This window comes from Athene cunicularia (genome assembly GCF_003259725.1).
Source record: "Athene cunicularia isolate RWA chromosome Z unlocalized genomic scaffold, athCun1 chrZ_part4, whole genome shotgun sequence".
NCBI lineage: Eukaryota > Metazoa > Chordata > Aves > Strigiformes > Strigidae > Athene > Athene cunicularia.
In genome coordinates, this window is record NW_020799145.1 from 1,029,064 (window position 1) to 1,054,098 (window position 25,035).

General features: G+C 38.8%; 1 protein-coding gene across 1 annotated transcript in view; it reads left to right on the forward strand.

Moving 5' to 3' along the window:
* The window catches only part of DOCK8 (dedicator of cytokinesis 8), an 83,792-nt gene extending 59,135 nt beyond the window's left edge, over positions 1 to 24,657 (forward strand). The window contains exons 30-47 of the mRNA XM_026866825.1: positions 9 to 191; positions 834 to 969; positions 1,560 to 1,647; positions 4,212 to 4,308; positions 5,945 to 6,079; positions 7,885 to 8,037; positions 9,114 to 9,272; positions 10,068 to 10,168; positions 10,622 to 10,814; positions 15,496 to 15,639; positions 16,539 to 16,670; positions 17,438 to 17,572; positions 18,090 to 18,179; positions 18,576 to 18,812; positions 19,453 to 19,596; positions 20,603 to 20,709; positions 21,527 to 21,694; positions 22,338 to 24,657. Coding sequence (XP_026722626.1) covers positions 9 to 191; positions 834 to 969; positions 1,560 to 1,647; positions 4,212 to 4,308; positions 5,945 to 6,079; positions 7,885 to 8,037; positions 9,114 to 9,272; positions 10,068 to 10,168; positions 10,622 to 10,814; positions 15,496 to 15,639; positions 16,539 to 16,670; positions 17,438 to 17,572; positions 18,090 to 18,179; positions 18,576 to 18,812; positions 19,453 to 19,596; positions 20,603 to 20,709; positions 21,527 to 21,694; positions 22,338 to 22,401 — 2,466 coding nt within the window. The 3' untranslated portion in view covers positions 22,402 to 24,657. The remainder of the gene's footprint in view (positions 1 to 8; positions 192 to 833; positions 970 to 1,559; positions 1,648 to 4,211; positions 4,309 to 5,944; positions 6,080 to 7,884; positions 8,038 to 9,113; positions 9,273 to 10,067; positions 10,169 to 10,621; positions 10,815 to 15,495; positions 15,640 to 16,538; positions 16,671 to 17,437; positions 17,573 to 18,089; positions 18,180 to 18,575; positions 18,813 to 19,452; positions 19,597 to 20,602; positions 20,710 to 21,526; positions 21,695 to 22,337) is intronic.
* The last annotated feature ends 378 nt before the right edge of the window (positions 24,658 to 25,035 follow it).

Sequence of the window (25,035 nt, forward strand, 5' to 3'; positions counted from 1 at the left end):
GATTCTAGCCCTACAGACAGAGTGCCACATTAGGTCCTGATACTACTCGCAACCTTTTGATCTGTTTCCTCTGGATCATGAAAAATGCTGATCAGAATCTAATACAGAAATGGATTGCAGACCTTCCATCCATGCAGCTGAACAGGATTTTAGACCTCCTTTTCATTTGTGTCTCATGCTTTGAGTACAAAGTAAGTGAACATGGCCTAACTTTGTTGTTCTGTTTTGGTTTAATTTTTTTTTTCCTTACATTCCAGCTGTCTAGGGGATATTGGTCATTTACAACTGTTAAATTAGCTCTTGCCTAATCTATGCTATGACTGGATAAATTAATTCAGATAAAATCAGTGACACTAGCCTTCAATCAAAATGTAGACAAAACCTTTGAGGAAATCCTATGAAGTTGGCTTAAATTATTTTATTATTTTCCTTTTCCTGGGGATTTGAAGGCTATTTTTGATGGACAGTATATTGGCAGCTCCTGAAAGTACTGGACATGGCACTAAGGATGACCCTTTAGTTAAGAGTTCAGACTGGACACCAGGACTCCCCTCTCTAACAGGGTGTGTCTGAAATGGAACAAACAAAATTCTCTTTGAACCTTAATTTCTCTCTTTGTAGCACTGAGCTACATATCTGTGTTTAATAGTAGTACATATACTACTTCTTTCTACATCTATAACATTTAATTAGCCTTTATATATTAGCCAGTCATATTCATCGCTTTCTGCCCTCTCTGCAGGTCTCCTGTTGCATATGGGTCTGGAGATGTAATTTGGGCTCATATCCAAAGATGGAAGCATTAGTGTTGATTGCTTTGACTTTACTTTCAGGGTAAACAAAGCTCAGATAAAGTTAGCACCCAAGCACTCCAGAAGTCACGAGATGTTAAGGCCCGATTAGAAGAGGCTTTACTGAGAGGTGAAGGAGCCAGAGGAGAAATGATGAAGCGCTGCAGAATACCAGCTGGTACTTCATACCCCTCTCCCCCCATGTCCTTTGAGAGGATCTCAAGAGGTTGTAGACATAAATTATTTTGTTGGGTTTTATACACAGTCCCCATTTTAATCCTTATATTTTTCACCCTTGCAGTCCTTTTTCTTGCAGACCTTTGTTTTGCTGTGGATAAAAATATCATTAGCTTTGAACTATCCAAGATATACCTAGGACTAAGCTCTTCTCAGGTGAAGAATATGAGGTCAAATAAGAAGTTTTAAGACATTCTGAGAAATTGCGTTAGTGTCTAATCAAGAGCCAAGAAATTACGTCAAAACTGTCAGTAAGAACAAGTCATTCATAGGAAAAAAATAAAAAGTTTCATTTAATAAATGGAATAATTTGTGTTTTGGTCTTTGAAGACATTAAGCAAACTAATGTAAAAATTTTAGGTGAAAAGAATGATGGGAGACTGTCCTTTTACTAGAGCCCTGAGGCTGTAAAGCTGAATGGTTTTAGTTCTGACAGACAGCTACAGACATGTATCTCCTTCTTGCAGTAAACTATCAGACTTCAGGTGTCCCCTTTTGCTTTAATCTCACTGATACATGTTGCACTTTTAGGGAATGACAGATTGGCAGGGCTAAATGAAAACCTGCGCTGGAGAAAGGAGCAGACTCAATGGCGGCAGGCAAATGAGAGACAAGATAAGTAAGTAGTGTAATAAATATATATTGCTTTTATTAGAATCAGTCCTTTCCCTCTTTTGTCAAAGAGAAAGAAGTAGAAAATGTTTGTGTAGCAGAAGTAACCAACTGTTTCTTTGACAACGAAGAGATCACAAATACTTGAATGAGGAGTTTAAATAGTTATCTACACACTTTTCCTTCTGATTAGCAGTGTAGTAAACACTGTTTGTTGATGCAAGTTGTATCAAATACTCCACAGAGACTTGCTACAACATTTATTTGGGTGTTGCTATGGCTCGTCACTGTATTAATTACTGTAGTCTCAGTTTTGCCACATGAAATCAGTTGAGGTGGGCTTCATGTGCTATGTTAAAATTGAGAAGAGTTATGAGAAGGAGTAGGGGAAGATGATTCTGTAGTGAATGTTTTTCTTGATGCAGGTTTTAAGTTGTGATGTCTCAGTACATTTTACCTTATCAGCACTATATGGGAGTAGATAAGTCAGTGTTTAGGTTTATGGAAAACTGTATTTTGAGGAATGATGTGTGTTACTAACAGCTTTTTCGTATGGTACATGCTAAGTTTCTGTAAGCGTGGAACTTGTTGCTTTTCCCTAAAGGAGATGTGTCATTTGTCCATAGGTACTTGCTTGAATTTTGACTATGTTGATGATCCACTGTGTGTCACATGGCAGTGGCCTCTGATGAGTTCAGCTGCTCTGCTGTGAGCTCCCATGATATCCTTCAACATGCATGAATTTGAACTGAGAACACTGGCTTGTCCTATGCAGCAACTACGTTGTTGTAGCCTAGTTGTAGCCTAGCATTCATCCATGACTATCACATACATTTTTGAACACAAGATAATTGATTTGGAATTTATGCAAACTTTAAAAAAAGAATCCTTCCACCTTCTGTGCTAGATTGGAAGAGGTGCAGATCCTGTGTGAATATTCTTGGTTTGCCCTGAAAGCAGCTTTCTTTCTCCCAACCAGTTTCATTGAAATCAGAATAAAAAAGTCCTCAAGCAGCAGCTCTACAACATATCTTTCAGTAGTTAGTTAAACCACTTAAAATTTCTGGTTGCATAAGTAAAACTGCATACTGTCCAGACCTTTCTGTTTTACCCAGCATTTACCACTGTTGTATGTGAGATCTTTGTTCTCATCCATTTTGGATCTCTTTAGTGTGTATGTCCCATAAGTAGGGTGTTTACAGGTGGTACATGGCACAGCAGGTTTGCACAGGTCACCACTCAGACTGCTTCTCCTTGAGTCCAGCGTGCTTTGGGGTTGTAGTTGCAGTTAGGAGCTACATGTGGTATCAGAGAGGATCCAGTTATCATGGTTAATGTGCAAGGCTCAGTGGTTGCTGGAAGTGGTTCAAATGGCTATGCTGTTTGCTTAATTTATTCAGTTCTTACTTATATTTAGTGATCCCTGGCTTGATTATAGCACCAGCCTTTTGGCCAACCCCTCTGTTCTTCATTGCTTTGAGTCATTGTAATAATCATACAAGTGCCCTGACTTCCTTTCCTAGCCCTCCCCAGAATTATCTGGTTGTTCCCAAAAGGATGGCTCTTTTCTTTTGGGGTAAGATTCCACTGGGCAGAAGAGATAAGTGAATGTAGCAGAAAAGCCACAGGTTTTGAAGTCACTCAGAAGTGTGATTGTAAGAAGTGTGATTCAGTGATTGTTCCAGCCAAAGAAATGCAGCTTAGGAACTTTGGCCTAAGTCAGAGCAGCGCTGATCTCAAGCTCTAGAGAGCATTTTCTGGCCATGCAACGGCCTTTTCTGAGCAGTTCAGGAAAAAGAACAAAGCCTCCTTTGTTTGTTTCTGACATAGAAGGGATCTCTGAAAATACACTTTTGTTAGGAAGTGCACCTATGCTTAGAGCATTCAGCTGCAGAGGAGCTGTGTTCCAGACCTCATCTTTTAAGTCTGAACTAAGAGAGTATAATGCATTGCCTTACCACCACTTTCTGTCTTTTATAAATGTTTCAGTCCTCTCTTTAATGGCCTGGGGCACTGCTATATTGACCCCGCAGCTGTTGGACCCGCTGTCTTACGTTGTCAACAGTCTCAAGAATCAACGTTTTAAATTGCCTACATTAAACACTGCTGCTATGGCATTGAAGCAATTTCCCCTTTGCCCAAGCCTGCTATTCTTTCTTTTTTTTTTTTTTTCTGAAAGTGTTAGATCAGTTACCTTTTATTCTGTGTTGAGTTTTGGTGTCCTGCTACAGGCAATACATTCAGAAATTACTGCATATCTTACTGAACAATTGAACATGATATTGAGGGCATAGTAGCCATTACATACATTGCTGCTGAGGAAGCAGAAGCATTTGAACTATCCAGAGGCCTAGATTTCAGGTGTTCCCTTTGGGACTTCTTTTCTATAATAGCAGGTCTCCTCAATTGTCTCCATAGTTCTTAAGAAACACCTCTGAACACTATTTTCATTGTTTGATCTTATGGGATCATTCAGAATGGTATCACTTGTATTTCGACTTTGTTTAAGCAGCAGGCCATCTAATTCTTGGGGTACTCTCTGCACGCTTTAATTAAAACTCCTTTTTGCAGGACAAAAGCTGAACTAGATCAAGAAGCTCTGATCAGTGGAAACCTGGCAACTGAAGCTAACCTGATCATTCTTGATATGCAAGAGAACATCATCCAGGTGGGAAACAACAGAGCTGGCTTGGTACCAATCCCTGTTCCCTCAGAAGCCAGGGGATGCAAGATATATTTCTCCTTTTGTTTCTTATGCAGTGCAAAACATTTTAATTAATGATCTTCTGTAAACTTGTATAATCTTGAAGGGAAAAAAAAGATGAAGAATAATGAATCCAAAGATGAAATTACTGCCTACTTCACACTTTTGCCACAAGCCCCTTCTACTGTAGGGCATTGCATTTATGTGAAAGAAAGGGAAATCTACCACATTGTCTTCAATAGTGTCATGGTTCAGCCAGGATAGAGTAAAGTTTTCCCCAGCAGAGAGAGAGGGGGAAGGGATCTCCAGCCGGGTTATTCATACCATGCTGGCATCAGGTCCGGGGGCGGAAACTTTTCCTGGCTCTTTGGCGGGTTCGGGAGGGAATTTTGCTTTCCGTAGACCAGTTAGTGGTATTTCTCTTTATATCGTTTGTCTTGTTCACTGTTATTGCTGTTTATTGTTGTGACCATTGATACTGTTGTTGTTCAGATAGTTCTATCACTCTGTTGTATTAAATTTCTTGTTATTTTAGCCAGGGTCTGTGTTTAACTTCCAGCCCGACCAGCACAGGTGGGGGAGGGGCAACAGCCACGTGCTCTCTCATCCCAGCAAGGATTAAAACTTGCACAAATAGTTGTTGCTGAAAGCCATTTCCATTGTCTTACTATGATCCTGGAGTTTGGAATGTATCTGAAGATTTTACTAATTTAGAACTGGTCTGCTGGGTGACCTTTGGTCATACTTGCATATATGATCCTGTGAGACAAAAGGATTTAACTCCCACAGAATGTTCAGTGTAGGAAAATATCTTCCACGTGCATGGAGTCCTTCTGAAAAGAGATATACCCCTTAGAGCAACGTAACATACAGAACTTATTTAACTTCTAGAAGTCAGATGCAGTAAAATTTCACAGGTCCTTTGACAGCAGTGGTACCAGGATAGCTGACTCTGTTTAGACATGGTCTCCTGGTTTTGGAGAGACACTCTGAATTCATGGGCATGGGAATACCACTGTTGGCACAACATGCATATTCATAGATAGCAAGGGGAAAACTTCATTCTCTGAAACCTGTTAGTAGAAAAGCATTTACCTCCTTGATGCTTATAGTACTGGGCATAATTTTTGCGTGACATCACTTATAGCACCTAGCATCCCCACTATTTGGGTTGTGGGTTTGATCAGAACATATGAGAAGACCTATTTCACCTATATGCCCAGGAAATCAGAACATGCCGGGGAAGGGGAAGGATGGTGCTTGCCCACCACAGGTTCACTTCCTCATCCAAGGTACATGAAAGCTTGGACAGAAAGTGGAGAGAACTTCAGAGCCACTGCAGAAGCTGACTGAACTTTAAAAGTGTATTGGAGGGTCTGTGGATATTGAGAAATGTTTGGGAGATTTTCCCCTCTGTCTTCCTGATCACTACAAAAGTGTTTTGAAATTCCTCTGAAGCAGATCTTAACAAAGAGAAAATGCAATCTTTAAACTCCTGGGCGTGTCTCATGGATAGGAGAGCAGAACTTCAGTCCCTATGTGCCAGTTCATTGCTGAATTATCTCATGCAGTTGCTGTTGTTTTTCTCCTCCATGTGTAGGCAAGCTTTGCAGCAGAGTGCAGAGACAATCTTTTGGGAGGAGTTTTGAAGGTCCTGATAAATTCTCTTGGCTGTGATCAGAGCACCACTTACCTGACTCACTGCTTTGCTACACTCAGAGCACTCATTGCTAAGGTATGCTCTTTACATGCTTCTGATTTCATGCTTACAATCAAGTTGTTAAAGCAGCATTTCTAGAGCAGAGCTGTGTGCATTCACTTACCACTTTTCCTTGTCATTCGTTAAATATGTTTTACATATGTAAGTACAAATGCCTATCTATAGGGATGTTAAGGGACTTCTACAGCTGTTGTAAGGTTATTTCATTGACACAAGATGGAATAACTGAATCTGAATAATCTTGTGGGTTTAGCAGTCTATTCTTAAATACAGAAAATTTACTAATAAAAAGGTAAAATATTCCACCCATTATATTTCAAATTCTGATTTTAAATAGGAATTTTAATGCCATGGATTGCATAGGTTCCATAAAGTCAAATTTAAATTATTGTATCATCAGACTAGTTTCCAACCAGTTGAGAGCAGAGACATCAAAGCTAACTCATCAGAGATCAGGGGGATCGTTCTAGGTTTCTACTTCTAAGATAGGTTCCAAAATTCTAAATTGATTCTGAGATGTTGACATATTTCATCTTCATTCTGCCTAAAAACTAAGCCAAATCCTAATCATTCTTTCATTTCCGTATCACCAATTTAAAAAAAAAATATTTCAAAATGTATAGGAGGACACAACATTTTTATAACATAGGTCATAATGTGTTAGGTGCTTCATGAGGACTCTGTAAAATCTGTTTAACATTCATTCTCCTACAAAGAAAAGCAGTTCCAAAATGGAAACGTCCATTAAATCTTTTTTCCCCTAAACCATTCTAAAATGCAAATATCAAACAGGATACTCCTGTCCAATTAATGCCTATCTACTGTTAAATGCAGATTGGGTGACAAAACCTAATTACAGGGTAGATATCTGAGTAGTTATGGAACTCATAATTATGTTTTCACTGTACTTTATCTTTAAAAGATAACTTACAATTACAATAATGAATTTTGTGAAGCAATCTCATTGAAATCTTCTAGTTAAGCTTACTCAGTTCTGTATTTTATGAAGCAATCATACCAATTATTTCTATTACACTGTAGGTATATGTGTTATTTTACAAATAAAAATTATAGAACCCTGTGCCAGTAGGCTTGTAATATAAATTAGACATAAAACAGTAAGATAATGGAGTGAAGAGAAGTTGAGAACTGGGAAATGGGCCTGCAAATGAGAAATAATATCCTGTGTTCTGTTCACACACCTTTATCAGCCCTATGTATGTATATATGGTACTGGTGTATCTGTGCTGTCTACAGTTTCTTAAGGACAGACATCCTTTCCCCTGGCCGCACTGTCTGTCAAGTGCAATGTAGAGACACTGTAAAGGAGGGTCTGGCACGAAAACTGAGCAATGGAAATTTTGTGGCACACCATAGGGAGAACATGCTGGAGGGCTGGGGAAGGGTAGAACGTTGATGCAAACAGCTAGTAATTGCTCCTTATGCTTAAGGAAGTATTTGCATGTTTCATCAACCATTCTATATTCTGAAAATAGCAACTCTTCATGCTTCTAGGAATTTTGCAATATTTTATGTTTTCAAAAGCTCCTGGAGCCATAGGAATCTGAGAAATTTTTTTATTCTCTCTGCCACTCTTTTTCAAAATACAAAGACTATTTTCAAGCCCTTTTTCTCTGTAGAAAAGCTTGAAAACAGAACTTACAGTGTCACAGGAATCAGAAGTCCAAATTAAAAAAAAGTATAAAAGGCAGGTTTTGCAAAGTTTAGATTTTGTCTGATTCCTAAGAATGCACTAAGCTAGTGATGTTTTCATGGCCAGAAATGAGAGTAATGAATATTTTCTTCTCTGTCTCACTTAGTTTGGAGATTTCCTGTTTGAAGAGGAGGTCGAACAGTGTGCTGACCTGTGTCAAAGAGTTCTCCATCACTGCAGCAGCAGCATAGATATTACACGGACTCAAGCCTGTGCCACTCTTTATCTCCTCATGAGATACAGCTTCAGCTCTACCAGTGTAAGATTTTGAGAACAGCAGTATGTTTTGTACAACCTTTTTTTGTGATCAATTGAAGCCAAAACTGAAGCTGTGATAGCAAATGGAACACATATGCAGATAAATATTCGTATGTTATGCTATTTTGCACATTTGAGCCAGAATAAGTGCTAGAAGCATAGGGGAAAGTAGTTTTAACTATTGTTCATTATTTTGTTTAGGAAAATGTGAGTTTTTCTGCATCATCTGTAAATCTTCAAATGGAATGGCTTTAGTCCTCTCATAGAAAGGACTGTACAATGCATAAGAAATACTCTTAATTTTGTCACTTCTGTGTCAGAACTACTTAAACTTAGACTAGTTCTATTCTAATGCAATTACAACCTCAGCAGAACTACTGTATGCTTGTATTAATGGGAATTATTTGCTGGCCCCTTGGTCTCAGGATGAGACTCTTATTCTTAGCACACATATGGAATAAAATACCTACGTTATACATGTAGGTTCACAATGTCCTAGCATGGAAGGACATGCATTAGCATTTTGAATAACATCTGATACTGCACAGAATTTTCTTCCCTAGTTGTTACTTTAAAAGCACTTGCATAAGTAAAAGGCGTTGGCTTTGCAGGAATAAAATGTGCCTCTGAGACTCCATGATCAGCAAGGTATAGTGCATCACCAGATGAAACCCTCAGAGGCCTTTTGCTTCCCAGACTTATTTCCAGAATCTTTTCCCAGTCCTGCTTCCTCTTCTTCTCCTCTGTGGGTGGCCTGATCTATACACCCACTGGCGTGCTCAGAGGGGGAAAGAGGCGCTTCTGCCTTCCCCTTGTCTCAAGCAAGCATATGTATTCCAAGAAGTATTCTTGCCCTGAAGTTCAGACATGTCAGAATTAGGGAACTTTGTCTTAACCAGGTAAAACAGGACTGGCTTTGATGCACCAGAGGCCGCTCATGTGAGCAGTGAATTTAATGCACTCAGTGTGGGCAGGAGAAAGTGGGCTTTCTTTATGCATCAGACAGAGGTATGTGAAATGGAGGTATGATGCAGTGCAGCCAACATTCTTTCATGTTTTTATTTTTTCTTCTGAAAGAATTTTGCAAGAGTGAAGATGCAGGTGACCATGTCACTAGCCTCGCTGGTTGGAAAATCGCCTGAGTTTAATGAGGAATTCCTTCGACGGTCCTTACGAACCATCCTAGCCTATGCAGAGGAAGATGCAGATATGCAGGCAACTCCATTTCCCATTCAGGTCAAATATTTTCTGACATCTGTGGCTTTTATCTGGATCTTTCACATAGGGATGTGCTTGGAGCAAGTCCAAGATCTTGGTCTTCCAAAGCAATGAAAATAAGGATGCAAGGATTATTGCATGAGTTCAATTCCAACACAACAATAAGCAGTGAAGAAATAAAGGACATAATTCCATAGAATAAACCCTTAAGAAGTTCTTCAGAAATCACATTATAGGAGAATCATCTCTTAGCTTTGGGTACAACTTTTCTTCTAGACCCCAGCAGGAACTGTACCACATAAGAGTTTCCTAAGATGGAATGTGATTCATTATGTTTTCAGACAAGTAGCATGATGGAAACTTCTCTCCCTTTGTCAGTTCATAAGGCAGCAGCAGCAATAATGAAAAACATTTCAGACAACTCTAAGATGCTTTGGTAAAATTTTTACAGTAATTCAGCTTGTGCTGAAGACTTACAAAAACAACTGCTTTGATATCAGATAACAGATCAACTAAAACTGAGCTCCATTAGCACATAGGTTTGATTTTTTTTTCATTCAGAAATAAATGGATCAAAAGATTCCAGCTCATTTTGATTCATTAAAATATATGTATAAGATCTACTATGTCAGCACTCTGCTGCATTGAATAGAGTTGGAAAAACATATCTTGTAGTAATTCAGCATCCTGACATTTTCTTGCGTTAAGAGGGACTAAAAGAGGATAACATCATCTGGTGCAGATGCTGTTATTTTTCTAGCAGGGAAAAAATAAGCATCTGAGAAATGCATGTTGATTTTTATATTACTGCAGGTAGAGGAGCTGCTGTGTAATCTGAACAGCATCCTGTCAGATACGGTGAAAATGAGGGAATTTCAGGAAGATCCAGAGATGCTCATGGATCTCATGTACAGGTGAATTCATTTAGCATTGCTACTGAGGAAATTCTGCAAGTTAGCACCAGAACTGTGCATTTTAGAGACAAGCTTTGAACAAACTGTCCAACTGTTCTGTTTGTATACAATCCCGCTTTAGTATAGCTGATGTGTCATAGGGGGCCCCGGCTGTGGGAGTGAACATGTTGCAGTGGAGCCACTCAAAGGTGGTCATAGACTTGAGCAAGAATGGGAGTTGGGGATTGATGAACACTGAAGAGTCTTGGGTTCAGCAGTTTACTCTCCTCATAACCTCTGTGTGTCCTGCTTACCCCTTCCTAACCATTTCTTTTCCCCTGTGCTTAGTGAATCATACAGAATAAAGACAGGTATGTCTCCTTCCATTCAACCCAGGTGGAGAATTATAAAGGTACTTTCTTTTATTTGAGAAGAAGTGATGGTTCACACCTCCTTTCCACCCTGTGTTGTTAGAATTGCCAAAGGATATCAGACATCCCCTGACTTGAGGCTGACTTGGCTGCAGAACATGGCAGAGAAGCACACCAAGAGGAAGAGCTACACAGAAGCAGCCATGTGTTTGGTCCATGCTGCAGCACTGGTAGCAGAGTACCTTAGCATGCTTGAAGATCGAAACTATCTTCCAGTGGGCAGTGTCAGCTTTCAGGTAAGAAAAGGCTTCCAAGCTCTAACAGCATAAAGCTGGGATGGCCTGTTCTAGTGTGTGTATTTCTTCTTGTGTTAAGCAGCATATGGGGAGGAAAAGTCACCACTCTTGGTAGGTTGTTCCAATGATTTATGCTTACTGACAAAAACTGGTACTTTACTACCTGGCTGTCTCTAACTTCTCTTTCAAGTGGAAGTTGGATACTGTAATTTCTTGTTTGATAAGTAGAATCTCTCCATTATCACACACCATTTCCTAAGGCTGTTACGTCTTAACTGTGACAGATGCATCTTTCAAACTTCTTTCTCATAATCTTGGTAATTGGAGCTACTCAGGCATGTTCTCCAATCCTCTCACTGTCCTCCAGTTACTAACCAACACCTTTCTGATTGATGAGTGATGCAAGCACTGTAGTCTATACACAGTCACATCCAAGTCAAGTAAAAATGTCCCATAAGTTCTTTAGGCCTGGGAAGTACCTATCAGTTTATCTCTCCAAAGATTCCACTGGGTTTTTTGGTGTTGTTGAGCTCTTTACTCAGTAATACATTGATTTTTTCCAGAGAGTTTTCCTGGGTTTTGTTTTTCACCATTCTTTTCTACATAATATAAATGAAAGCATAACTTTTTGTTGTTAGAGCTAGCCATTTTGAAATGCAGATATTTATATGTAGTTTATCAGATTATGTAGTTTTGGTTACTCTTACCTGAACTGACTTCATGTGCAAATTCAATGATTTTACTGCTTTTCTTCACGCATTATTAAAATACAAATGACCAAACCCTTAAAATATTCCCATATGTTGATGATTCCTCCTTTATCATTTTTCTCTAAGACCAGTGAATATCATTGTTCATTTACAGAGCTTTTGCTGCAATGACTATGAATCATTCCAACTAATTAATGGAAATGTTTTGCAGAATCAACTCAGATGTTGTACAGACATCTACTGTTTGGGTATTATTGCCTTTATGAGATTGTGATCTCTTTAAAAGTATCAGGTTTCTATAGTCTGGTATTGATTCAGATTAATTGCAATACAATTCATTTTTTCTTAGTAAAATGTTGTATCTGTATTCCACCACTTTATCCTGGATGCAGACTGATAAACCTGTCACTATCTGCTCATCTTGTTTACTTTTAAAAAAATGTGGTCCCCAAAGCATATTTCGTCCTCTGGAACTTCCCCAGTTTTCTAAAACATATGGCAATTCAGTATTCGTTGCCTGAATACCCTTTTGCTTAGCTCTTTTAAACTGTCGAGGAACCCATTTTATGGTCCAGGTGATTTTGAAATGGCTAACACTAGTAGTTGGTACATTCATCATCCCTTGATATAACCATACTGTCTGGATTTTTTTTTTTCCCTTCAGAATAGTAGACATGAACATGATTGAATCACTTGGCATTTTGCACTGAATTCAGTACGTTAGGCTTTAGTATTTGCAATTTCACCTTAGCAATCAGTTGATGTACTATTGTTATTCTTAAATTCTTTTACTCTTAAAATAGCTGTATATACTCTTTTTACTGGCTAAATTTAACTGTCCATGGATGTATACTTCTGCCATTTTGCATCCCTTATCTGTTTTATATACTTCCTAAATTCTAACTCCATTCATAACTTAAATTTTCTTCTTTTCTCCCTAGCTGTTACATCCTACCACCATCTAGATATAGGTGAAATCCGCATTCCCTTCTCAATGTCATCCTGCTCCCAGGCTGCCTTGAATGCTTGTAATCTCACACACTTGACCACTAATGCAGTTCCTCCTTCCATTGCTCCCAAATTATGCATATTGCCATGAATGCATATGTTTCCAGTTATTTTAGAGAACCGAAGTTTATTCTACAAGGCACTAGGCAAGAAAAAGAAGTTTAAAAGCAACAAAAATCAGTCTCTCTCATTCAAATGCTTACGTAAATACACGTTTTCCAAAGGAATAGTTGCTCCACAGGACAGAGTTAATAACATGCCTTAATGACCAGAAACCCAATTATACAACTCTTTATCTGACAGCATCATTTTGAATTTCAGTTTGCTCAATAACAATAATTAACTATAATAACACTTTGTATTTTTACAAAACCTTTCAAGAGAAAAGCTCCCATTCTTTACAAACAGGTTTGTGTTTTGGAGCACCCGTGAAGATCTTGTTCAGATGACCTTGTTAAAAGAGAGAAACACTACTCAGACTGTCTTGGCTTTACCTAGAGATCCAGATCTCATTCACTGACCCTTTCTGTTTTCATATCTGTGATAAATTAATTTATTCATTTATCTTAGATATGAAATTAACTAATATTGATGATATAAATTTCATTGTGGAACTGAGAGTGATAATAATGTGTATAAAAAAAATTATTCTGCATGAGCAGAAGTGTTATCTCCTTCTAACAAGTGAGTAAAATGAGACAGCAGAGGATTAAATGCGGTGCCTCTGTTAGCGTCCAGAAAACTGATTGTCAGTAGAGTAACACTTTTCCTTACATTGAGCCAGACAAAACTGTACATGCTACCCTCTGTGCAATCAAAATCATCCCTCAAAATCAGAACAGGATCACATTCAGTGAAATTCCCTTTCACTGAATTTATATTTACACTAAATCCCCTTTGCCAGTGATAAGGCAGACTTTGCGTATGACTTGCATATGGACTGACTTTAAATCCACTTGATATACCACGGACAAGGACTTCGTGTGTGTCTACCTGCTGAGGCACAGGGCTAATCAGCCTAGGCTCAGCAGTAGTAGCCTAATTCAACTGTGCTGTTTTGGGGATCTAGGTTGCAGGCTACCCTGACGATATCTAACATGGTGATAAGGGATGGGTATCACAGTAAAGCCCCTTGAGTTTAGACAAGTGTTTCTTTTCCTTAAAGAAAACTATACTTGTGAGGTCAAAAAAAATTGCTGATGGTATTTGTAGTAACTGGTGTGTTGCCTTTATTATACAAGTCACATAAAAAATTCTTCAATATGAAAGGTGGATCAAGGCAAAAGGTGGGTGAGGCATGTCCACTTTGCAAAAGATCATGCAAGCAACAGGAGTAATCCATGAGGGCTCTCTCTTTACTAGAGTGCATGGACTGTAAAACATGGAAATACATGCCTGACATTAGTTATTACAGGTTTAAAGGCAAAGAAGAGATAATTGGTGTGTGTGATATTTCTTGCTTACTTTTCTAAACAAATCATCCCTCTGGACTATTTTCCCTTTGCTACCAAACAGAAAAGCCACTGAAGGCCACATGCCATTCTGTGAAAACAGCCCTTAATGGCTACTGTTACAGCAAGGGAAAACCAGAAATTGAGCTGCAGCATGGGTTGTATGAGTTGCTCTAGGTATGTGCCATGGAGGCTAAATCTGGTTGAAATTGCTATCTTCAATGAGACTGTAGGCAGAAAGTGGCATGGGTGTGCTAAAACGTGCTGCAGTTTTCCTTCTCGCTGAACTTCAGACATATTACTAACTCTTGCAAATGCCATCCTGAGCTTTGTGCTCACCCTTCTAGTGGAGCTGATGTGATATGCAGACTGGGCACTGTGATGACTGGAGGAAACTTCACCCATGGAGAAATAAATTCATTCACAAAACCTAGAGGGGGAAGTCCCATGTTGCTAGTGATGTGTGGTGCCAATTCTTTATCTGAAATACGATCAATAGTAACAGCCCTCAGTGTCTCTGCCATTTTATAAAGAAGTCTTTAAGGACTCAGCTAGCGAGCCAGCTGGCATCTATCCTGCACTCAGACAGATTGTCATTGCCAGTTTCTGCTGAAATGAAACACTATGACACTAATTTATCTCCTTGTAATTACTAGTGAGTCAAAGCCTGGGATTTCTGCTGCAGTTGAAGGTTAAAAATGCTAGTATGGACTGCGTGAACTTATATTTTCATGTTCATTAACATGTAATTCTATGTATTATGAAACTTTTAATGTTGACTCTACACAGTGTCGTTTATTTATTCAAAGAGGTCCTGAAGAGTTGTAGACTCATTTCATGGTCTAGAATCTCAAAATGTGACTGACACTGTGTACTTTATCTGGTTTTATTTAAACACACAATAAGATCTGTAACTTTAACAAGAAACTGAGTAAATTCTGCAGTATCAGGGTGTAATGTGGCAGAGGCTGAAAAAAGAAGCAGCATACAATTATTGCAATCTTTAGAGCAATTTTGTCTGTTGTACTTATCCTCTGCTTGCAAAAGTCAAATCAACAACTTGAAAGTTCAACTTCTTCAAGCAGGTGGCAGGAGATCTGGGGTGCACCTTGGAATTTCCCACCTCCAGGTGCCAGCAGCTTGAAGGACACGTTGGTTGAGACCCCTGCAGTGTGGGAAATAGAGCTTATTGCAGCTCCATGGAAATCCAGCCACCAGATGGGGGCCAGTCTGTGAATGTACAGGAGTCTTCCTTTTAAACCTGAGGCAAGAAAGAAAGTTTAGGATTCTTGTAGCGAAACTCCTGCCACCTGTGGAGATTTATGATGTTACATTTGCTTCTAAATGAAATTTAACTCTGTATCCCCTGGCTGCACTTGTATAATCTCATTCATCTTCCCATCACGTAAATATGTTGAAAATGTTTCTGCCTCAGTCTTTATGATAGTCTATTGATCTAGGTTTCAGACTATTGATCTAGGTTTCTGATTTCTCTACTCTGATGTATTTTAGAATATTTCACCCAATGTGCTAGAGGAGTCTGCTGTTTCAGATGATGTTTTGTCTCCAGATGAAGATGGTATATGTTCTGGGAGGTATTTTTCAGAAAGTGGCCTGGTAGGGTTGCTGGAACAAGCAGCGGAGCTCTTCAGTACGGTGAGTGAGGGCCAGAATCACCAGGAGGTGGAGTGGGGCTATCTGGGCCAGATCCATAGCTTATTCTCTGTACATGAGGAAGCAAAGTCTTGCTAAACCAGGCTCCGCAGATCTGCACCACTGCAAACAAGAGACAGAGACACATCTTACGGCTGACCCATCCCTGCCTCAGCTAGTTTGTCTAAGCTAGGCTTTTCAGGTAGCCTAGCTCAGCCATATATCCACCTCTACTGTGCAGACTACAGATAGAATCAGCAGAAAGTTATTGTCCCAGGCATGAGCCAAGCCTTTTGGCTGGTATTTCATGAGACAGTACATTTAAGAAAAAGATCTGGCTTAAGCTATAGGTTTTAGAACACATGTGAGAGTTACCCCTGTGCTTTTACACAGCATACATCCACCAGCCTCGTAATGTACACTTGCCATGGAAAGAGTCATAATGTTAATACTGAAGTAGCTCATCATACTGCTGTAGTGCTGAAGAGGATACATGATTTAGTATCTCTGAAGATATCATTTGGATTGCTTTTGTTCAGATGCAGCTCTGGCTGCCCTGAACAATAAATGCTAAATAAATCCTTTTCCTTCTACTCACCTGTGTTTTCTAACTCTTCTAGTCCCTAAATAGAAACCACGTGCTTTACTCAGAAATTTGGGCTTGAGAGCCCAACAGATCAGAAATCCAAATTAGATCCAGTTTGTTGTTTGCAGCTCAAAACTACCAATGTACTATTATTAGTTTTTAGAAAGCTAAAACAAGCAACATAGCAAATTAAAGAATGAGTCCCATAAATCCCCTTTTCAGCCAGGCCACTAATGGAGATCTAGTTTCTTTTCAGAGTGCATGAAGACTCTTTTCTTCTATTTTTCCCTTTTTTTTGTTTTTTTTTTCTCCCAAGGGGGGATTGTATGAAACTGTGAATGAAGTGTACAAAATTGTCATTCCCATACTGGAAGCACATCGGGACTTCAGGAAGCTTACCTTGACACACAGCAAGTTACAGAAGGCCTTTGACAGCATTATTAATAAGGTACTCATGAGGCAAGGCATTGCTAGCAAGACACATTGCTGGGTTGCACTGTTTGTTTAAGACTGGTGTTCATGTGAAATAGATCTATTTCTTTTTTCTAACAAAAGCTTGCATCTGCTTTGGCCTGCCTACAAAGGGTAGTCTACAGTGAAAAGAGGCTCTGTGCTCTAGGAGAAAGCACGGATTAATATAAAATGGTTTAGAGTTACAGAAAAGGAGTTGAACAGGTCAAACTTAGAATAAGAACTTGCATGATAGTACCTGGCCACATATATTTAAGAAAAATATCTTTATTGTCAATTAACTAGTGTTTTCAATTATAAAACAGAAGAAATACAAAAGCCTGGCTAAATTCTCAGCACTCACACTGCCTTTTCCTTCTCTTTCTCCAGAAGAATCTTATTGCTGAGTCTAGTCAGTTTCAAATGCTGACCAATTTTCACTGCAGAATTTTAATGTTGTTAACATGTATCCAATGGGATTAAAAAGAATAAGTTACTTTGTTTTGCAAAAGTCACTTGATGATTAGCCTAAATTCTAAATTAGATTTCAGTCAAATGTTCCCTTAATTTGTATGATTTCCTTTATGAATATGTGCTTCTAATCCATCAGCATTGATGATACATAGAACTAGATCTGAAATAGGGAAAATGTAGGATCGGTGCATTTTCTTATACATCAGTTGGGAAAAAAAAGCTTCCAAATACTACAATGATGATCAAAAAAAAAAAAAAATTGTAATTTTCATCCTTCTTTTTATCAATTAGGGTCAAAAGCGAATGTTTGGAACTTACTTCCGTGTTGGTTTCTATGGATCCAAATTTGGGGACTTGGATGAACAGGAATTTGTTTATAAGGAGCCTGCAATTACCAAACTTCCTGAAATTTCTCACAGATTAGAGGTAAAGAAAAAAAATATTGTGTTAATATGATCTCCACTGTTACGTTATACTTTCTAATGAACCCACACAGTTGTAATTCTATTTTTCCTATATAAAAATCAGTAACAAATGGATTTGTACCATAGATTATTTCTTTTGTGTATGTCCTTTCCATTGCAGCGCTTTTTACAGCATAATGTTGAAAGTGATCCATTCGCTTATGGGCAGGTCTGTAATATATTGCATGATTTGATTTGAGCATGACAGATAATTGCTTTGATATCTTTTCAGCTTTTTCATGGAACTGCAATGTTCCCTTCTGATTGCTTTACCTTGAGTTCTGCTCTTTTGTGAGCAACTCACACTGATCCTTGTTGGAAGATGCCTTACCCGGGCCAGTTGTGGTTCATGAAGCAGTATACTGACTGTACAGAGTCCAGAAATTGTCATGGTCACTCCTTTCGTATAGAGGCATGCAGATCATTAGCATTGTATTAAGAACTAAAACCACTCCAGGATAAATCTGTTTCCTTTCCAGGGATTTTATGGCCAGTGTTTTGGGGAGGATGCTGTGGAAGTGATTAAGGACTCTGCTCCTGTAGACAAAAGAAAGCTGGATCCAAATAAGGTAGGGAAAGTACTACTGAGAGTGTTGAGTTCTTTGTCATACAAGAGAAAGGAAGACAGGGGGATCTGTCTTCCCCCAACTTGGCTGTATCTCTGTGCCCAGGGATGTCCTTAAAGCCTCTGTGAAAGGGTTTACTTGGTAGCTTGTCACAGAGTATGAAAATTATTAGAAGTTCTGATCTCTGATCCCTGCTCTGGCTGTGATCCCCAGGGTTAAGCTCCCCAGAGGCAAGTTTTGTCAGCTCTGAAGAAGAGAAGGAGCCCTGAAGGATTTACAGCTCTGTGCTCTTCCAGACCATGCTTAGGCAATGTGAACTATGAGATATTTCACATATACCATTACTTTTACACTTCTTGGGTTGTAAAGTTCTGTAATGTTTTTTCCCTCTTTTCTCAGGCATACATACAAATCACTTTTGTGGAGCCATATTTTGATGAATATGAGATGAAAGACAGGGTAACCTATTTTGAGAAGAACTTCAACCTCTGTCGGTTCATGTACACTACGCCTTTTACCATGGATGGGCGCCCCAGAGGAGAGCTTAGTGAGCAATACAAGAGGAACACCATCCTAACCACAATGCATGCTTTCCCCTATGTCAAAACTAGAATCAATGTCATCCAAAAAGAAGAGGTACTTCGGTTTTGAGAATACATCTAATTTCTCTGGGGCTGAAGGAGTATTTGGGTGAGAAGATGTTCAAATTCTAAGCTTGGCAGAAAGAAGACTGAATTTCTCACACGTTACATTCGTAAATAGAAATAGCATAGAATGCCATTCTATGGCAAATAGACATATGCAAGATGGATATTTACTATAGAGAACAGAGCATAGCAAGTGTATATTCTTCCTTTGACCTGTTTTTAATGCTGTGTAGAAGGATGTGTGGAGCTCTATTTATGGCTGTACTTCTAGCTGATAAAGTACAGTCAAAGGACTAAATTGTGTTCAGAGGTGGTTTAGAGACAAGGAAGCTTTATAAAGGTAGAAAGTGCAAAACCATTTCAGACATGAAGTCAGTAACTTAGAATAATAATGAATTTATGCAAACAGGGAATCAGATCCACATCCTATTCTTGCAAATGATGAGATGTCAGAGAGCGTTAGATGAGATGCAGCATCTACAAAGATGACATTTGGATTGAATAGTCTTCCTGGGTTTCACAACTACTGCTTTTGGTATGGCAGAGTGATAGTGGTATTGCCAGATGTAGAACAGCCAACTGCATGTCTGATTCAGGTAATGAAGTATCTCTTCTTCCATTTCCATTAGTTTATTTTAACACCAATTGAAGTTGCTATTGAAGATATGCAGAAGAAAACACAGGAACTCACTGCGGCCACCCACCAAGAACCACCAGATGCCAAAATGCTCCAGATGGTTCTGCAGGGCTCAGTTGGAGCCACTGTAAATCAAGTAAGGGATCCAAATAAGCCAGATGAAGACTTTCTGCATATTTTCCTCATTGTGCTTTCTTTTTTGCTCTCATCTCTTGTACTGGAAGAAGTACAATTAGTCTGACACATTTAATCTCAGTGTGCCTTTAAACTGAACCCCTTGATATTTATTCACTGTATACTGTTTATTAGGTATGTTTTTGGTGAAAGTGCTTATGAAATTGCTCTCTTGGTTGTAAGTGCAGAAATTCACAGAAGCCTTGTGAATGCATCCAAGGATTTTCTATTCCTAGCACACTAGCTATTTCAGCCATTTTGTTCACTCCAGGTGTATCCTTGGGAAATGTGAATAATAATAACAGTTCTGCTGTGGGACCACCATGAACTCACAGTTTCACAGAAAATACATGAAGTCAAGACCAGAATGCCCCAAAAGAAAGTTGAAATCCAGTAATTATAACATGAGTATGCCTGCAAACAAAAAGAAACAAAAATTAAAATGGAAGAACGAAGACATAGCTGAGAGGAAACTTGGTGTTACCCACTTGATTTCTTTGCTGTAAAACTAAATACTTTCAGTTCTCCAGATTCTCCATTAACAAAAACCTCTAGTCTGAAGTAACATACTGTAAGCTTTGGAAAGAGTGGCCCTTTTCTGCACTGGGCTTATTTAACTCCCTTGGGATCTTGTAATGCCACACACAGGAGCTGTGTTACTTACATATAACCAGGTTTGGCAATAGGGCTATCCCAGCTCTTCTCTGCTGAGTAGAATTGTCTGTTTACTTTTTGGGGGGGCTGGAGGAGAAATAAAAACATGAAAGGATAAAAATTGATAGGCAAAGCCTCTGATATCAAAGGAAAAATCGGGGAGGGAAAGGAGAAAAAAACCCCAGCCTGTTATGGTGCCTGTGCACAGTTTTCTTTCATAATTCCACTCATGAAATAATAACAACCAACCAAACGTATGGTCTGTTTCAGTCTAAGCAGGTGTTTTTGACATTTTCCTGTGTTATTCCTACAAGGGACCGCTAGAGGTAGCACAAGTGTTCCTAGCTGAAATTCCAGCAGACCCCAAACTTTATCGACATCACAACAAGCTGCGGTTGTGCTTCAAAGAGTTTATAATGAGGTCAGTAAAACACAATTGAAATTCTGAATTGCATCAGTAAAGCAAATAATCGCAATAATGCAACGACTGTATAAGTAATTATACAAGTTAGCATTATGAATCCTGGCATCTCACACTTTAGGCACTTGGTCCAGACTTGTTATCTCTGCTTTATGGTCAGTGCTTCAATAGGCTTTACATTCCAAATGGGAGCAAATTGTAACACTTCAAACTAATTATGTAGAAATTAAGATCTTCCATTTGTTTTATCTTTTGACGAATCAAGAATTTCACACTATTGTCTTTATTTTTAATAGAATTACATTTTTATGTTAGGAAGCTGTTTGAAAGAAAATATTTGACCCTCTCTGACTACCATTGATAGTGGTAGACTCATATTGTAAATTAACAAGCATTCTCACATAGCAAGATACTTATCTCCTTAATTCAAACAAAGCATAACTGCTGAATGATAAGTTTGAGTTAGGTAAAAATTACCCTTATGTGGAAGATATAGCCTCTGCTTTCTGCTATTGTCACTGCATCTGTTTACAGTAAGCAGACAGGTAGCTCAGTATTCTGCAGTCATTACATTTGTTTTTTATTAGCTCCCTCATGCATTTCTAATGTCTTTAAAATATCACTTCTACTTGTGTACTTGGGAAAGACAGAGGTTTCTTATTAGTTCATTATCATTTTGGACTTGACAAATTATCAGAGGAATGCCTAGCCCTGAGGAGCTGGATCCTTGGCCATTCAGATTATTTAACACACAGTTAATGAATTTATCAGAAGCAGGTGATATATATCATGCTTTTTTTTCTTTCTTTTTGCCTAGGTGTGGTGAAGCAGTGGAGAAAAACAAGCGCCTTATTACCGCTGACCAGCGGGAATACCAGCTGGAGCTCAGAAAAAACTATGGGAAGCTGAAGGAAAACCTTAGGCCCATGATTGAGAGGAAGATCCCAGAGCTGTACAAACCAGTAGTGAAAGTCCATAGCACAAGGTACAGTTAGGACAGGGCTATCTGTTGTAGCTATACAAAAAGATCCCATTTTTGCAAGGAAGAGAGGCAGTTTCACTGGCAGCTAAAACCAGGACATAGTACACTGCCAACTTCATACTTGATTAAAGTCTGCTGGCTTCCACTGGAGCTGAATGTAGTATTAACTGTGTTTCTCAAGCTGCTTATTCCTGGGGTAGGGATTTATGTCATTTAATGTATCCTTAGAGGAGACTTCCCCTTGCCCTAATGAAAAGATATTAGAAACATCTTGCCATTTCTTCAACATTTGAAGCCAGGATGGAAATAGAACAGGTATGTGTTCGTTATGAACACATGACATCTTGTGGTGTGAGACAGCATGAAGTAAGAATGATCCTTCCATTTCCAGATAACTTAATCGGGTTTAGTCTCATGACTGAGACAGAAGAGTCTTAAATTTTGTTCTTTACTTATGAATATATGCTTCTTCACAAAGCCACTGTGTCCAGTGTGAAGTGGGAGCAGAAGAAGGAATATGCCTCTGACCTCCCAGCAGATAACATGTTTCAGATGATAATTTGTCAGCTGCTCCTTTTCACAAGGCAGGTATTTCTTGGATTCTTTTTCATTTGTCAACTTTATTTATGGATCCATTTCATTGCAGGGAGTCTTTCCGTAACCACAGTTTTAGGAAATACGATGCCCAGACTTCTTCACAAAGCACCTAATGACTAGCTGCTTTTGCCAAGGAGGAGCTGCATGCCACAAGCGAGAAGTGAAGAGGTATTCATCTATGAAATCAGGAATCTTTCACAAGACAGCATGTGCGCTTTCTGGACAGCACGCAGAAAAGCATTTACGCAAGATCACTAAATGAAAACTGGGGGATAATTCCTTATCAACCACATCTCATAAGGTTTGGGGAAGAAAGGGAGTGGGTTTTAGTTACTTTTGCATATATTGTAAAATAATCACACAGTGCAGAGGGGTGGTCCATTAGAATGGTCAGTGGCACTTGGTCAGTCACCACTAGCTAACAGACACAGAATGCTGTGTGGTTTGGTTGAGGTGTTATGTGAATCCAAATAACATGTCTAAGGGACACTGACAAATTATGTCTATTTACAGTTCTTTTCCAAGACAGCATTTATACATGTGCTTTTTGCAATGAAGCACATTCTGCAAGTTAATCACATGCTTAAATGATGTCTTAACAAGGAAGGACATGGTCCCCTGCTCAGTGTTTGCTGAACTGGAGCTGTAGGAAAGAATAATTTCCTCAGTCAGTTTCTGTCACCCATTTCTATCATGGCCCTTAACTACAGGGAGAGTTCTAGACAGGTTTTCTCAACCAAAGCTTGGAAAGCAAGAAGTAGCAATAAATAATTCTTAGAGATCTTCTACATTTTTTTCTAAATACAGGGACTACTACTTGACATGAAGCTGGATTTCTTACCAGTCAGTGTCATGTTCAGCAGAGCTAACAAGTAATAGAAGATGCTAAGCTATGAGTGATTCTTTTACTACACAGTGCTTTTATCTAGATAACCTTATTAAAAAATTAACTGCAGAAGCAGTCAGGATTTCCGACAAAACACACAGGCTTTAGTGCAGTTTAAGAGAAATTAGCACATAATTTATAATCCTTGGTATTTTCTGAACCCTGAGCAAACATTTTACTAAATAATCTTTATAGCACTTCTCTGAAGTAAGGAAATATTATAATTTTGCAGATGCAGATGTTGAGCAAAATTGATCAGGACTTGGAATTCATTTAGTGAGACAGTGGCAGAGCCACAATTAGTATTGTGACCATGCTTACCATGTACTGTTTGCATTTTGAAGCAAAGGTCCATGAAAGTGTCCCTCAATATTAATTCCTTCCCTTCACCTTTTCAGGGTTTTGGAAATTACAGTTCAATGCTGATTAAAGAAACCAATCCTGTTTGCCGAACACAGAATTTAATGTTAAAATTAAATGAAACAGTGGATTTGAGCTTTTCCTTTGTACTTCATTTTAGAAAATTACAGTGAAATTTCTCAGAGCTGATGGCATGCATTTCTAAATGCAAAGCCTCTTTGCTCCAGAAGTGTAAGGGAGATTGAGGCTGATGGTTTTAGTGGAAACACTGTGACTTCTATGGTCATCTGCAGCCTTATCATTTGATAATAGGATATTTCCCAGCACTCTGTTGGGGTCTGAGCGAGTCAGATTTTGAATATGCTATGTGCTATGTAGGAGATTCTCAGGGATGATCAGACAAGATGAAATGTGGAAATAGGTGAAATAAACCTTGTACTTACACAGCACTTGAAGTGTAAGAAAGCATTTCCCTCCTCATTCATAGTATTGTTAAATGCAATAATCAGCAATAAGTACTTTGTGAGATTTTGAAGTGAACACATCCAAAGTACATAAGCAAATAGTATAAAAAGCTCAAAGCAAGTGATGGCTCGGTGGAGTGGTTTCTCTGTATTCAAGTTGCTTTGAAACAGTTCTAAATTGAAAAGATTTAATTTCCCAAAGCTCTGAAGCTATGAGATCTTTGCCTATCAGAACCTATTCCCTTATCTATTATTTTTAAGAGCCTGTTGCAGAGGAAGGTCAGAATACTGTCATCTATCAACCCCGTAATCCAACCTCATAGTTTACAAGATGCTTATCCTTTGCAGCCTAAATAATAGAAACCTCAGGTAAACAAAAAACCCCTACAGGTGTACAATATACGAGGTAAAAGTCTTGAAGCGTTTCATGTTGTGTGGTCCTTGAACTGAAACAATACTCAGGATAATATGAACTTCACATTTTCACTCACATTTTATAAGCTCAGCACCCCTCACCCTGTTGGCCAGTCTTGCTCTCAGTTTGTAGCTCTTTTTGTCCCTTCTACAAATGAAAAATGGTTTGTACATTTCTTTTGAGAGCTGAGCTATGTGAAATGTAAATTTTCTACCTTATGATATTAATTTTGCAATAAAGTGACTCTTTCACGGAATGTTCATTAAATGCCTTTGTGTTGCACCAATAGAATCTAGTTGGAAAGAAAATTTCAGTAGGAACAACCTTTCCTTTCAGAAGCATCATTCAGCAAAAAATACAAAGATTTGGGCAGGGGAGGTATCAGTCCATCTTTAGGACAAATTGCATCTGTTGCAGGGGTAACAGGCAACAGCTTGCTTCCTAACTTCTTTTTTCATTCAGCGTCCATGCAAAATGGCACTGGGAAGCTCAGTGACCATAGTGCCCTCCTCTCTTCCTCCCGTGTGTAGGTGTAGAGCAGAAATGTGCCTGGTTCTTGAATGACACGTCATCTCTGTGACTCAAGACTAGGGAGATTAGTATGTGTCCACACTAATTAGGT